Below are 13207 nucleotides of genomic sequence, written 5' to 3' on the forward strand. Positions count from 1 at the left end.
AGCTTTTATATCCATTCATTAAAAGAAAATTAATTCCCATTAAAGGTTTGATGTCATCATTGTTTTTACTGTCTTAATTTCTTTTTTTTTTTTTGGCCATGCCATGTGGCATGTGGAATCTTAGTTCCCTGACCAGGGATCGAACCCATGTCCCCTGCAGTGAAAATGTGGAGTCTTAACTACTGGATTTAACCACTGGACTGCCAGGCAAGTCCTTATTGTCTTAATTTCTAATATATTCCAGGTATGATGTCAGGTACTGATAAAAGTCTGATTAATTACAGCACCACCAAACTCCCAAAGTCAAGGTCAAACGTATCTGCATGGCTTACAGAGCCCCCAAGATCTGCCTGTATCAGCGTCTACACCTCTGTTCCCATCAGTTGCCCTCTGGAGTGCATGCTGTCCTCTAAAAGCCCCTAAAGTTCTCTAAGACCACGTGGTTGTTTATGTCTCCAAGATTTTGATGTGCTGTATCTTCTTCCTAAAATAGCCTTCCTTCTACTTAGTGAATTTCTATTTACCCTCTTACAACTCTGCATCAGACAGCACCTTCTTACTGTAACAGTTATGTCAGTGTTGGCTGAGTCTGAGTTTCCATTCCAGTGCTTCAACCTCAGAACTGTAAGACATGGCAGGGGATGGCTACTATTCATTTTTCTACCATCAATGCCTATCATAATGCTCAGTACATGGTAGGGGCTCAAAAGACATCTGTTTAAATGCTTGTATTTGAATGAACATGAAATCTGAAATTAAAATTTGGAGGAAATAAGTGCATTCATCTTCTTAAATAGAATTCATAGGAGTCTATTTATTTTTTATTTATTTATCTTTTTATTTATTCATAGGAGTCTTTTAATTTTTTTCACTAATTTAGACTGCCCTTTTTTATATAAAAGCTGAAACAGAAAACTCTGTAGATGAACAGAAAGAAATGGTATATTTCCAAATGTTATCTCATGTGTTTCCATGCATAAAATACTGAAAACCACTGCCACATAATTTTAATTACATTTGAAACTCAAATTACAAATAAACAAGAATATAATTTTTCTCCTTCTAAGTAAATTACCTCAATGACTGTTGGTTTCCCCACATTTTCGGCTGTTGGAGACCCATAAAGGACTCCATCACTATATGGTGTCCTTTGGATATATCGAAGCCATCCAGGACGGTCTGGGTAACCCATTAAATTTGTGTTAAATGTTATGGGATCATTACTAATCTCACCTAGGTAAGAAACACGGAAGTAAGATATAAAACAGTTATTTTCACATGTTGCTTTGATAGTTTCAACAAAAATATGTCTGTCTAAAAAGCCTTTTCTTAACATTTGTAGCAAATAAAATAAAACCAAAAGAAATCCATCTGAGAATTTACATTAGGACCTCATGTAAAGAAAAAAATCTTTTTGGTGGTTTAGTTTGTCTAGAAATCTGAGGCAACAAAGAAAGTGTATTCATGCAATTTTTTTCAAATTGTCTTTTCCTTTCTTTAATTTTTTTGGGAGGCGTGGGGGTCACATAGCAGTGGAGAAGGTCTATCAATGAGACAACTAACTTTCAGGAAAATCCCCTAATCATGTTGATATGTTCATTCTTTTGAATCTTTCTTTCATTAAATTCTGAACACTATCAACCTAATCTTAAGGGATATCTCAAAATTATAAAGGTATCATCAAAACAAAAATAATGTAATTTCAAAACACTGGAGGATGAGTTGAAAAATCCAAATCTAAAAGAATGTCAATAACATGACATTAATTAATAATAAACAATAATAATAGCATCATTTTATTAGCATGTCCCAAGCCCCATTGTTGTGTCTGGCCTCTACAGGCACTATTATTTCATCTGATTCCAAACATACCAATAAAAGTAGTACTATTATAGCCATAATTTTATTGATGAAATATGTAATTTTCCAGTTAACTCCTCATAGTCAAATTAAATGGGGAAAGGAGAATTTAATCTTGGTTGACCCCAGAAACTATGCTCTTAACTATATGAAACTATACGTTTTCTTCTCTGCTTAAAAGGTTTAGCTATAACAGTTCTGCCAAAGTACCATGCCTCATGAGAAAACATTTTATAAATAACTGATGAAAAGATTGCCTTTTTTTCTTGAATACTGGTGAAAACATGCTTAACTATATTTTATGAGTATTTTCAGGTATGCTATTCATCATATAATCTACAAAAATAATATTTATGCCATAATTTTCAGAAAATTCATTTTTGTTACTTAAGTAAGAGTCATAATAACAATATATTTTCTCTTGCTATTCTTTCTACATCTTCATTAACTGGATGGCATTTATGACAATTGAACAAAACATAATTTAAACCAACAGATGATTAAATAAGACTTTGTAATTGGTATAACTTTGAAGAAAAATTAATCTCCATTATGTTATCATGAAGTTATATAAAATTGTTTCATATTGTAAAAGTTTTTTTGAGAACTTTCTTAATACCATATTTCATTCTGTTCTATGATATATGTATAATTTTCCAAAAGTCAATGTCCTAGGTAAGACTTTAATGTGGAAAATCATAATTTTACAGCTATAATTATTTCTATGAGAATACGGGTAGATGATTTGCCAGAGGTACAAAACTCAAGACTAAATAATCAGAAATACTCTTTCTTCAAAATTTAAAAATGAATTGTTTTCTTCTGTAATTAAATTTCGAATCTTAAAATGAGAAATATCCTATAACAATCAATTTAACATATATTCTGACCACATCAAATAATGTCAGAAATATCTGATTAAATGTTACCTGGATTATGCACACTGAATAAAAGGAAAAATTTAATAAATTAACCTCTTTTTTTCCCTCCACCAAGAACATACCAGGTTTGGGGTAAGGTGGAAATTCCCCCTTAAAATACTCTCTTTCCAAAACATGAACAAAGAGGACGCCTGCGGAGGGGTAGACATTCCGATCGGAGTGTACCTTGGACAAAATAGTGTACACTGCAAACAAAAAGGGAAGAGAAGAGATGGAAAGACAAATAATGAGGTCTGTTTTTGCAGATTCACTTACACTGTCAAACCACGTTTCACTATAGACATTTCTGAGAAAACTGAAGCAACATGCAAGATATTGTTAAGTTTATTTTAGGACAAAACATGGAACAACTCTCAACTTGGTGTGTTTACAGACTTTTCAAGTACTATGTAAGCAGAATTAGGCACAATTAATTTTTTAAATTGTTATTAAATACTAAAGACAACCATAACATCTCTTTGGTAATTTTTATGGAGATTATTACCAACGAAATACATCATGAGAAGTGATCAACTATATAATTGCTACAGTATCTTTTTCACTTTACCTTTTTTCAAAGAAAAGTATAAAGAGCAACTTTTAAATGGTAAGAATCTCCACTGTATTAACTGTTTGCCAGACAAAGCATAAATACCATTGATAAATGTAAGGTGACTTTCAGAAATACTTATAAAAAGGCATTGGGTACTCTTTGAGTATTAGTTCTCATATCTCTCCTAGAAATGATTTATTCCACTTTACCTGATCTTGACATTTAATAATTCATACATATAAGCTAGTCTATTATGCTATCTCCTAAATAAGCAATAACAATTACATAATAAAATTCAGGGCAAATCACTTCTTTAAGTGAAATGGGGCAGATTTTATGATTTAGTGGTTTCTGAAGACACATGATGTGAGTACATTAAAATGACCAAATTGGTTTGTTAGTTTCAACTTATCATTTTTTTCCCTCTGATATCATCATCTCCACCAACACATTACTGCCATTACCCTTGTCACCTCTCCACTCTCTTTTGGGTTTTCTATCTTCTTGTTTGGCTAGTGGCTGCAATTTTTAAACAGATAAACCCTAACAGGCAAGTTCTTTCTCTTAGTCACTGATGGATTTGTAAATGTAGTAATTAACCTTAAGAACCCAAGGCTGCTCACTCCAGGCTCAAAACTAACTAAAAGCTCTGAATAGTAAAATCACGGACAGTAACTTTTCAGCATAAAAATAGGAACCCACAAAAAACGTTGCTTTATCTGTGAAAACTTGCCCCTGCAGTTCCATGGATGGCTGCCAAAAATGGGGAACTGAACTAAAACATTTGGCTGGTGGCTTCATGCATCCATAGCTTTACTACGAAAAACACAACTTCAAAAGCTAAAGTAACAGGGGGAGGGAAGCAGCAAGTAGGTGTAAATTGGGCATGTAGGGAGACTTGCTTCCGGACTTGTTTTGTACCAGCATTAGGAAGGATTCCCCTTGAGTACCCAGTCTTTACCCAAGAGCAATTAACTCACCTGTGAATATGGTCTCGTTCCCCCCCAGGAATAAAGAATGAACAAATGAATCGTAAAAATATAGTGGGGATGAGAGAACTGGAGATTTTTCACCAACCAGACTCCGGTGTCCCCCGAGCGCTAGGTGCTTATGGAGACTGTGAAGACGAAGGAGACCCAATCGCTGTCTTCTGTGAGTTCCCCTTCTGGTTTGGGACAACAACACCCACCTAACGAGGTGTGACTCACAGAAAGACAAACTGCTCTGGCAAGACAGTGAGGAGCAATGGAAGCTGGAAAGATCTGGTAAAGGTGTACAGAAAAAGTGGAATTCAATATGGCTTTTTAAATACCAGCAAGATTCTGAAACTCAGAGATGGACAATTTCAGTAGTGAAACATGCAAGATACAATCGTGGGAGACTGTGGGGGCCCTTATGAGAAAAGGAATTAAGCCACTGATGCTAGATCCTGGTAGGGAGACAAAAACTGGGAAGAAGAACCAAATTACAGAGAACTGTAAACTCCTGCTGAGAAGTTACTTCACGCTATACAGAAGGGTGCTTAAATTCTAGATCACAATCTTACATCCAAAGCACAGGAGTGCTTTACATAATTTAAAGGAGTCTCTTCAGAGCTTATCCAGTTCATTCTTTCTAGAGATTAAAAACATGTTGAAGTCCAGCATTGAACTTTATTTTCCTTTTTTTTTTTCTTTCCTTTTTTTTTCTGGGCACCTAGGAGGTGTCAGGCATATGTGAATAATTTTATAAATGCCTACTGAATGGATTAATACAATCTAGTACATACACGGTAGAGGGAAACAGTTCTTATGTTTGTGTACTAAATATGTATAATGCTTAACTTCAATTTCAGTTTTATAACTTATATTTATTCCCATATGTGTGTAGCAGTTTACGGGTTACCATTCTTCGTTAACATTATAAACTACTAACAGTCTCCCTTAGTTTTTGCCGCCATAAGGTGGCAAATGCTAGCTTCTGAATCAGAAAGAAAGGCTGTTCATATTAAATAATATTGAAATGATTCTTTTTTCTATATGGCCTGTGGCCGGGCCTGAAACGGAACCATAAAAGGGGCCTGTCACTTCTTATCATCTCACTTCAAGGACTAGTATAGAACATCTCACTTTCTGCTTCCACGAACAAAAAATAATGTTTCTATGATCTACAGAGCCAAACCACAATCTACCATAGCTCTCCTGGGTTTTAAGATGACATGCACATTTCTTTATTCATGTGTACTCAATTGCCTTTCTGCAATCTGCTGAACTGCATACTTGCTGGTCAGTTTCCTTGGTGACTCTGCTTCGCTTTTTAGTATGCCATTCACTTTGAGAAAAACATGATACAGATGTACGACACATTCATCATCTAGAAATGGAAAATGACTAAGCCACTATGTTTTGTTTGTGAAAATAATACTTCCTTTCTGTAGCATCAGTTTGAATTATGGGCACCCACACAACATTTTAGAGAAGTGCCCTTTACCTTACCTTTGCCATTTGTTACTTGCGAAACAAACAGCTCTTCAATAGAGGCTATTGGGGCAGTATTTACACCTAGCTTCCTTTCAAAAACAACAAATGACACAGAGAATTCAAAGTGATGAGCTCCTATTCTAAACATGAGCTATACAAGCAATACTGAGCACGTCTGCATGAACACCAACAAAGGTTGTTCCGTAACAGTGAACACATGTTGCACTCACAGATGTCTAGGTAGTCCTCACAAACAGTTACGTTTGGAGTATATTGTTTTTTCTCAAAGCAAGTTTTGAAAATCAAATTTAAACACTCGAAGAGTCTCTGAAAGACATGTCTCTGAAATACGCTGAATGGTCTCCGAAATACACAAGCATACCGCGCCATGCTAATCAAGCTGAGGTCACAGGGTCTGGCCACTCTGTGTAGTGCGTGGCTCTGCAATCGGCTACGGCTGCAAATCTATCACCTCTGCAAGCACGTGCCATTGGATACAAATGAAACAGGAAACCAGTCTGTTGCTAAATCCATGCAAATCCATCACCACTAATGGTCAAAACAATTAAACCAAAAGTCCCACTCACAGGGGGTCAAAAACATCATCTTCAAACCACAAGGGTAGCTAGATATGCAAAGATTAAACATTGAAAACAAGTAGTCATAAGTAACAGAATTTTTTAAAAGAAAAATTAAAATATCTGAGTTAAGAAGAGCAAAAGAATATGTGGGTGCAAGTGGTTGGGGTAATATTTCACCGTCCCGATGCAGCCCCTAATCCTTTGTTAACATGCTAGCAAAGTCTTTCCATAAAACTATATTCTCTGTATGCTTTCATCACAAGGCATAGAAACTACAGACCATTTTCAACAATGTAAATTATGTGAACACAGAGAGCCAAAAACCAAATAACAGACAGTGATGGCAGTAGCAGTAAAGTGGGACCTCATGCTAGCTAAATAGCATCCTGTCTTTCTTTATTAATAGTCCATTTGAAATTTTCTCCCCATGGGAGCAACATTGAGATGAAAATAGGAGGGTGCATATTTGTATGCTTATTTACAATTACTTAAAAACAAATGCAAATCTGCATGTGTTAACCAAACATCAAATCTGAAAGGACTGTGGTGATACACTGCCAATAAATCTAGAGCATGACACTTCACAATAACCAAAATGATTTTTCAATGGCATATACATGTGCACAGACATATATAAAGTCCACTCTTCACAAAAAAGTCCAGAGGACACTTACAAGAATGAGGAGATGACTATAAAGATAAACTGGCTGCTGAGTGTGGGACCAAGTCTCAGCTAGATTGAAATCTTAAAGCCTCCTTTCCTCTGAAATCTTTAAGAAGTCATAAAGGATTGTCAGTATTCACATTGAGGTGACCTTTATTAGGCAGCTATTATGTTGATCGCTCTCTCATAGAATGCTTATCAACAAATTAATCACTTTCAAAGGTCCACTTACATTATCATCTTCTAATTTTTTTGTGGTTTAAGAGAATACGGTAAAATCTCAGTTTACCAGGAACCCCAAGGAAGGAAACAATTTAGAGAGCTGAGTTTTCTAAAGTACTTGGCGGTCGATCCTTTTTCATTATGGGTATAAGATCAACATTTAGCACATCAATTATTGCACTCCGATCTATTATACAATGATGCCCTTATGGACTGTTTGGTTGCCTTGCCATTTACCGATCAAGCTAGCGCTAGCAGGTAGCCGTCTGCTAATGCGTTTTGAGGTTGTGCGTTTTATAGATTTTCTGTTTTCTCATCTGTAGACAAGTTGTCAGCTGTCATTTCTCATTGCTATCAGTAATGTTTCCTCTAACTGCTTCTCTGCCTTCTAATTTGCGGCTATTAATCCACTGCAGGTTTAGAAACCAGACTACCAAATGAGGTGGGATTGCACGTTAAAGTAAGAACAAATTTGTACTGTCGGATCACTCACAAGGCTCCGCTAGAGCTGAAAAAAAGAAGCCTGCATCTGCCACGTCTCTTTTGGCAACCCAGAGACCCTTTTGTGGCATATTTCCCGATTCTTCGTTGACACAGTATATTCTGAAAAGATGATCTTACTATAATTGGGAGCCAGCCATGATTTGAGGAGATGGCAGCATAAACTCTACATATTAAATGTATTCAGAAAAAAAGTGTACCATAGAAAGCCTTTATTTAATCCATATGTTACATAAACAAACTGTCAAATCAAAATGAATGGATTTAATGTGCTCTATAAAATAATTTCTTACATATTTGTTGGGTGGGAAATACACTGCACAATTTAAACAAAGAGAACTATTGATTAAGTGATCTATTACCCTTAGCAATAGCTAAATCAGTCTAAGACTATAACACACTAAAATAAGTAATTTATTAATAAGAAACTGAAGCCTATTTACAAAAGCATTTTAATTCTGTTAATTTGCCTCTCTTGTAAGCCACTCATTGGGAAGCATGACAAGGGTGCCTTAACTGAGTGTAAATTAGTTAAATAATACTGCATGTTTTTCAAATGTTCACAGTACTGCTTTAATAGTAAGTATTATTGAAAAAAATTTTGGATAAAAATGGTGAAGAAGACTTTTAAATATGTTTAAGATACAAAGATAATATCAAATAGCCACTTACCTGGTACAGATTCTCAAATAAACTTTTGCCAGGGCAACTAAATTTCCCATTCCTCAAAATCCTATTTATGGAAGAGATACTTCTCTGCTAAGGTGAAGAATTGGATTATTATTAAAAAAGAAAGGTACACAAAAAATACAGTTGCTGAAAACCTATTTTACTGTATGATCTTTGCTGATAATTGAGAACTGTAAGTACTGACAGAAAAAATAACCCTTGCCTTCTCTTTTATAGTTTTAATATATAAAAGCTCTTTATGAGGTTCAGAGCCCTGTATACACAGCACTCCAAGAAGCTCTTACTGAAAAAAAAAAAAAAAAAAGAAGCTTCTACTGATTAATCAGAATTGATTGTAAGAGATGAATTCCATTTTGCTATCTCTGCATCAAGAGAACTCATTTTAGGGTTTTCAGAGCCTGACAGATCTATGGTTTGCTCCCTAACTTATTTTTCAATGTGTTATCTCTATTGTCTAATTTAAATTTAATTATTAAACCAGATAATGTCTATAGAAAAATATTTTGAAAGGCATCAATATCCAGCTGGTATACAACCTGTTTTGCTTTTTTTTTTTTTCTCTTTATAAGTTACTGTGTGTTTTATCAGTCCAGCTTTATAAATCTTGGTTTAGAATCAAAAGCTTTTCTCAACAGTCTGCCTTTCACCCCTTGAGTTTACTCAACATCAAAGTCCTGAAGACCATTCATTCAGCAGTGGTCAGCTATTGTTTTTATTTCAGTCCCAGATAGTCCACACTTGGGCTGTAGAATTCATCACCCGGAAGGCATTAAATTGCCTTTTCAAACGTCATGCCTCTAAGAGAGAGGACCACTTTTCTTTACATGAGGTAGAAAAGAAACCACTACCTGTATCTTTTTTCTACAAAAAGCAGAAAGGTTGGTTTCTTCCTGAGATTTTTCCTCCCCAACCAAAGCCACTTACTAAAACCATTTGTCTACATGGAGTTAAATATCTTGATTTTTCCATTGAATGATCACATGTGTTTGTTCTATTGTTATTTTTTTTTCATAAATGTCAGTTGGAAAGTGGTGGCAAACCATTTTTAATTGGTAATCAATAAACTTGGTCTCATAGAACACTGCAATTGAGAAGGGCTTTATATGTCATCCTGTTGGGATGTGCCAAACACCTTTCTCTACTAACCGACAGATCATTGCGTTACTTCTTATTTGGATATGGCCTCAGCATTCTACTCAACCCAGGATTCCTGTTAATACCAATCAGAGTTAGCATCCATAAAAACAAGTTCAGTCCTCCAATTTTAGAGTTAACAACACTGAACCCAGAGAGACTTAGCGACAGGTTCAAGCCTACAGGACTAGCAAGAGGAAGAGCCAGAACTTGAGCTAGGGGTAGTTATGCATTTTGTTGATTTTGATAACATAAGGTGATACACTTGGTGGCTGTCCATTATTATAACCCACTACAGTAAACATAGTGCTCTCTGCATATAGATATTTTAATAATGCAGAACTATAATAATAGGATTTCAATTAGAGGAGGAGACCAGAAAGGGAGAAAAAGCTAAAGAGTGAGTTCAAGAGAAACCGGGGAAATCAGAGAACGTGGTAAACTGAACTGGTTACCTTGGTAAATTCAAGATGTATTGATCGTTTCTATTTTGAGAACTGTAGTTATGGCTCAGGTTCCAAGGAGAAAATCCGTGTGAGGTCCAGTGGGAGCAAGAAGTTTGAAGTAGGAAGAGATAAGGATCTCTTAGAGATTCTAAAAAATGTGATAGTAAAAGCCTTGGAATAGTATATTTCACTAAGAATACCACCATAGTGGGTGATTCAACTGAGCTTATCAGCCAGTGAGAGAGTATCTACAGAAAATCAAATAGGAATGGAGTGACATGCTGAAAGAGGACACAAAGTCTAGGGATCAAAGTTAAAAACAAGAAACCAAAGAAAAGGGAAAGAAGGCTGCAGGTAAGTGCAAAATAGTGTGAAGTCCAGAGGAAGGGTTTTGGTGATCTCATGCGAAGCAGCAGCAATCATGGCAGATCCCAAATCCTTGAGAGATGACAGAATAGAAATACAATGCCAAATCTGGGGCCATAACTAGAAAGATTAGAAAACAGGAAGAGTGGATGTGCAGAAGAAGCTGAAGGCCCTCAGCTTGATTAAGGAGCAACCAGATAAGGTGGTGCTAGTGGTAAAGAACCTGCCTGCTAATGCAGGAGACTTAAGAGATGTGGGTTCGAAGCGTGGGTCAGGAAGATCCCCTGGAGGACAGCATGGCAACCCACTCTAGTATTCTTGCCTGGAGAATCCCAAGGACAGAGGAGCCTGGCAGGCTGCAGTCCATAGGATCGCAAAGAGTTGGACATGACTGAAGCGACTTAGCCCGCATGCACGCAGATCATATATTCAGAAATGAATCCCTTGAAGGAAACAGAGAAAATCCCTTGAGAATATCTAAGGAGGGTGTAGGGAAATGGCTGTGGGACAAATCGCTTAGATCCTAGAACAAGTGCACCTACTGCTTTTTAAAACAAATTTTTGTGAACTCTCCATGAGAAGTTACTGTCAAAAAACTGTTTTCTTTTAGATATTAGAGATGAAAATTCCTTAAACATGCAAAGGTGTTCATGGGTTTGTTTCAAAGACAAAGGAGCAGAAGAGATCCTGGGTGCCTTGGTCCTACTGTGAAACTGATGTGGGAGTAGAAGATTTCAGCTGAGGAATAATTTGATGCAATGTGGAAAAAAGTTAGTATCCCCCACTCAGGAATGTAAAAAGAAAATGAAGTAAGCCAGGAATCACTCCTATAAATTTCAAGAAAGTCTTATATGGCAGCAAGTCCATTTATTCACAAAAAATTCCTGTTCTTTTCAAAGTATTTTTAAATTGTTTTTTTAATAGATAGTTTGATTATCCCAAAGTTATAGAAACTAACCTATTGTTCTGCTACTGTTCCTGACCACATAGAGTAGAAATTTGGGGTGGGGGTGGAGGGGGGGTGGGAGGAGTGTGGTTAAGAGGGATTGTAAAGACAAATAATCCAGAAATATTAAGTGAAAGCTCATGATGATAACTGATATTTTTAAAACAACTAATCTTTCCGTTGTTAAGTAAGTCTTTTTCTCCCTGATGAAATGCATTATTTCAAAGGTCCTGACATATTGCTAATGGACACATTAAAGATAGGGAAGAAAAATTTAGAAGGACAATCACTCATTCAAGGGTGAGGACATCTTTTCAATAGAAAACAAATGCCATCTAATTATTTAATAACAAAACATCCTAATTTGGTTTGGCAACAAAAATCATTCAAAAAATCATTGATAATTAGCCAAAATACTTTATGACTTTATGACCATTTTTCTCAGTTCAGTTCAGTTCAGTCACTCAGTCGTGTCCGACTCTTTGCGACCCCATGAATCGCAGCACGCCAGGCCTCCCTGTCCACCACAAATTCCTGGGGTTTACTCAAACTCATGCCCATCAAGTCGGTGATGCCATCCAGCCATCTCATCCTCTGTCGCCCCCTTCTCCTCCTGCCCCCAATCCCTCCCAGCATCAGGGTCTTTTCCAATGAGTCAACTCTTCGCATGAGGTGGCCAAAGTATTGGAGTTTCAGCTTCAGCATCAGACCATTTTTCTAAGGTTATGCAAATACTGTTTTTAAGTGATTTACATTAAACATACTTCTTAATGTTTTTCAATGTTACAAATAAATTGTTATAATAACTGCATTGCAATAAATTGTATAAGTGGCAAGCTAGTGACTGGATAGGTTAAAAACAAACTATTATTTTTAGTTTAAAAAAGGGCAAAACTACAGCAAAGGAAAAAAAAACCTGGAGAATAATGGATTAAGAACACAGACGATCAGAAGTTTTAGAAGATTAGGAAAATAAAATTTTTTTCAGATTGACTTATTAAAAAAAAAAATCCACACATGACTAAAAAAGCAAAAGGACTATTGGAAGCGGACATTTATCAGCTCCCCAAAAGGGATTCAGATTACAACCTAAACTCACCATCTTTCTTCCCAGCACTCATTTTTCTGCTGATAATAAAACTGTTGGCCTGTTTGGTCTTCCATTTAACTGTTCCACTTATGCCATCAGCACAGCTTAATAAAAAAGCTTTTCAGAATGAAACAAATGCACAAAAAGTGAAATTAATGTCAAAGTAAAATGACTATCACAGATTACCTATTACTTATTAACTGGGATCGGATTCCTTCCAGCCCAGCAAGCTACTGATTTCCATTCAATAAATATCTGCTGCATGTCAATACAGGGAATATGTGGGGATACAAGGTAAAGACACAGTTCCTGCCCTCCAAGGAGCTTACAATCTATAGGGACTGATACTTCATGTACAGAAATACATATGTCATATATAGAAATATATATATTAAAATATATAGAAATATATATATATTATATAATCTCTTCTCAAGTGGTACAGTGGTAGAGAATCCACCTGCAAGGCAGGAGGCCTGAGAGACGCAGTTTCAGTACTTGTGTCAGGATGATCCCCTGGGAGTTGATGATAGGAGATGATAACCCGCTCCAGTATTCTCGCCTGGAAAATTCCATAGACAGAGAAGCCTGACAGGCTACAGTTCAAGGGCCACCAAGAGTCAGACATGACTGGGCAAGCACACAAGAGACATGTAATAAAAAAAAATTATATATATAAATATGCAATATACATGCATGTACAGAAATATACAGTATAGTGTATATGTATAGCAATTACACATATACACACAGTGCTAGAAACCTTAACTGCTAC

The 13207-nt window shown here is 36.1% G+C and overlaps 1 protein-coding gene across 5 annotated transcripts in view; it reads right to left on the reverse strand.

Annotated features, from left to right (window-relative positions):
* The window catches only part of SGCE (sarcoglycan epsilon), a 71407-nt gene that overhangs the window by 42059 nt on the left and 16141 nt on the right, over positions 1-13207 (reverse strand). For 3 of the 5 annotated variants that reach the window (XM_043462627.1, XM_043462628.1, XM_043462629.1), the window contains exons 2-3: positions 2864-2986; positions 1076-1233 (exon numbers count right to left, since the gene is read on the reverse strand). In XM_043462627.1, coding sequence (XP_043318562.1) covers positions 1076-1233; positions 2864-2986 — 281 coding nt within the window. Of the gene's footprint in view, positions 1-1075; positions 1234-2863; positions 2987-12441; positions 12550-13207 lie in introns of all 5 variants that reach the window. The other 2 variants (XM_043462624.1, XM_043462626.1) reach the window with 1 other exon arrangement.

The sequence above is a fragment of the Cervus canadensis genome, chromosome 3, assembly GCF_019320065.1.
Source record: "Cervus canadensis isolate Bull #8, Minnesota chromosome 3, ASM1932006v1, whole genome shotgun sequence".
NCBI classification, from domain to species: Eukaryota; Metazoa; Chordata; class Mammalia; order Artiodactyla; family Cervidae; genus Cervus; species Cervus canadensis.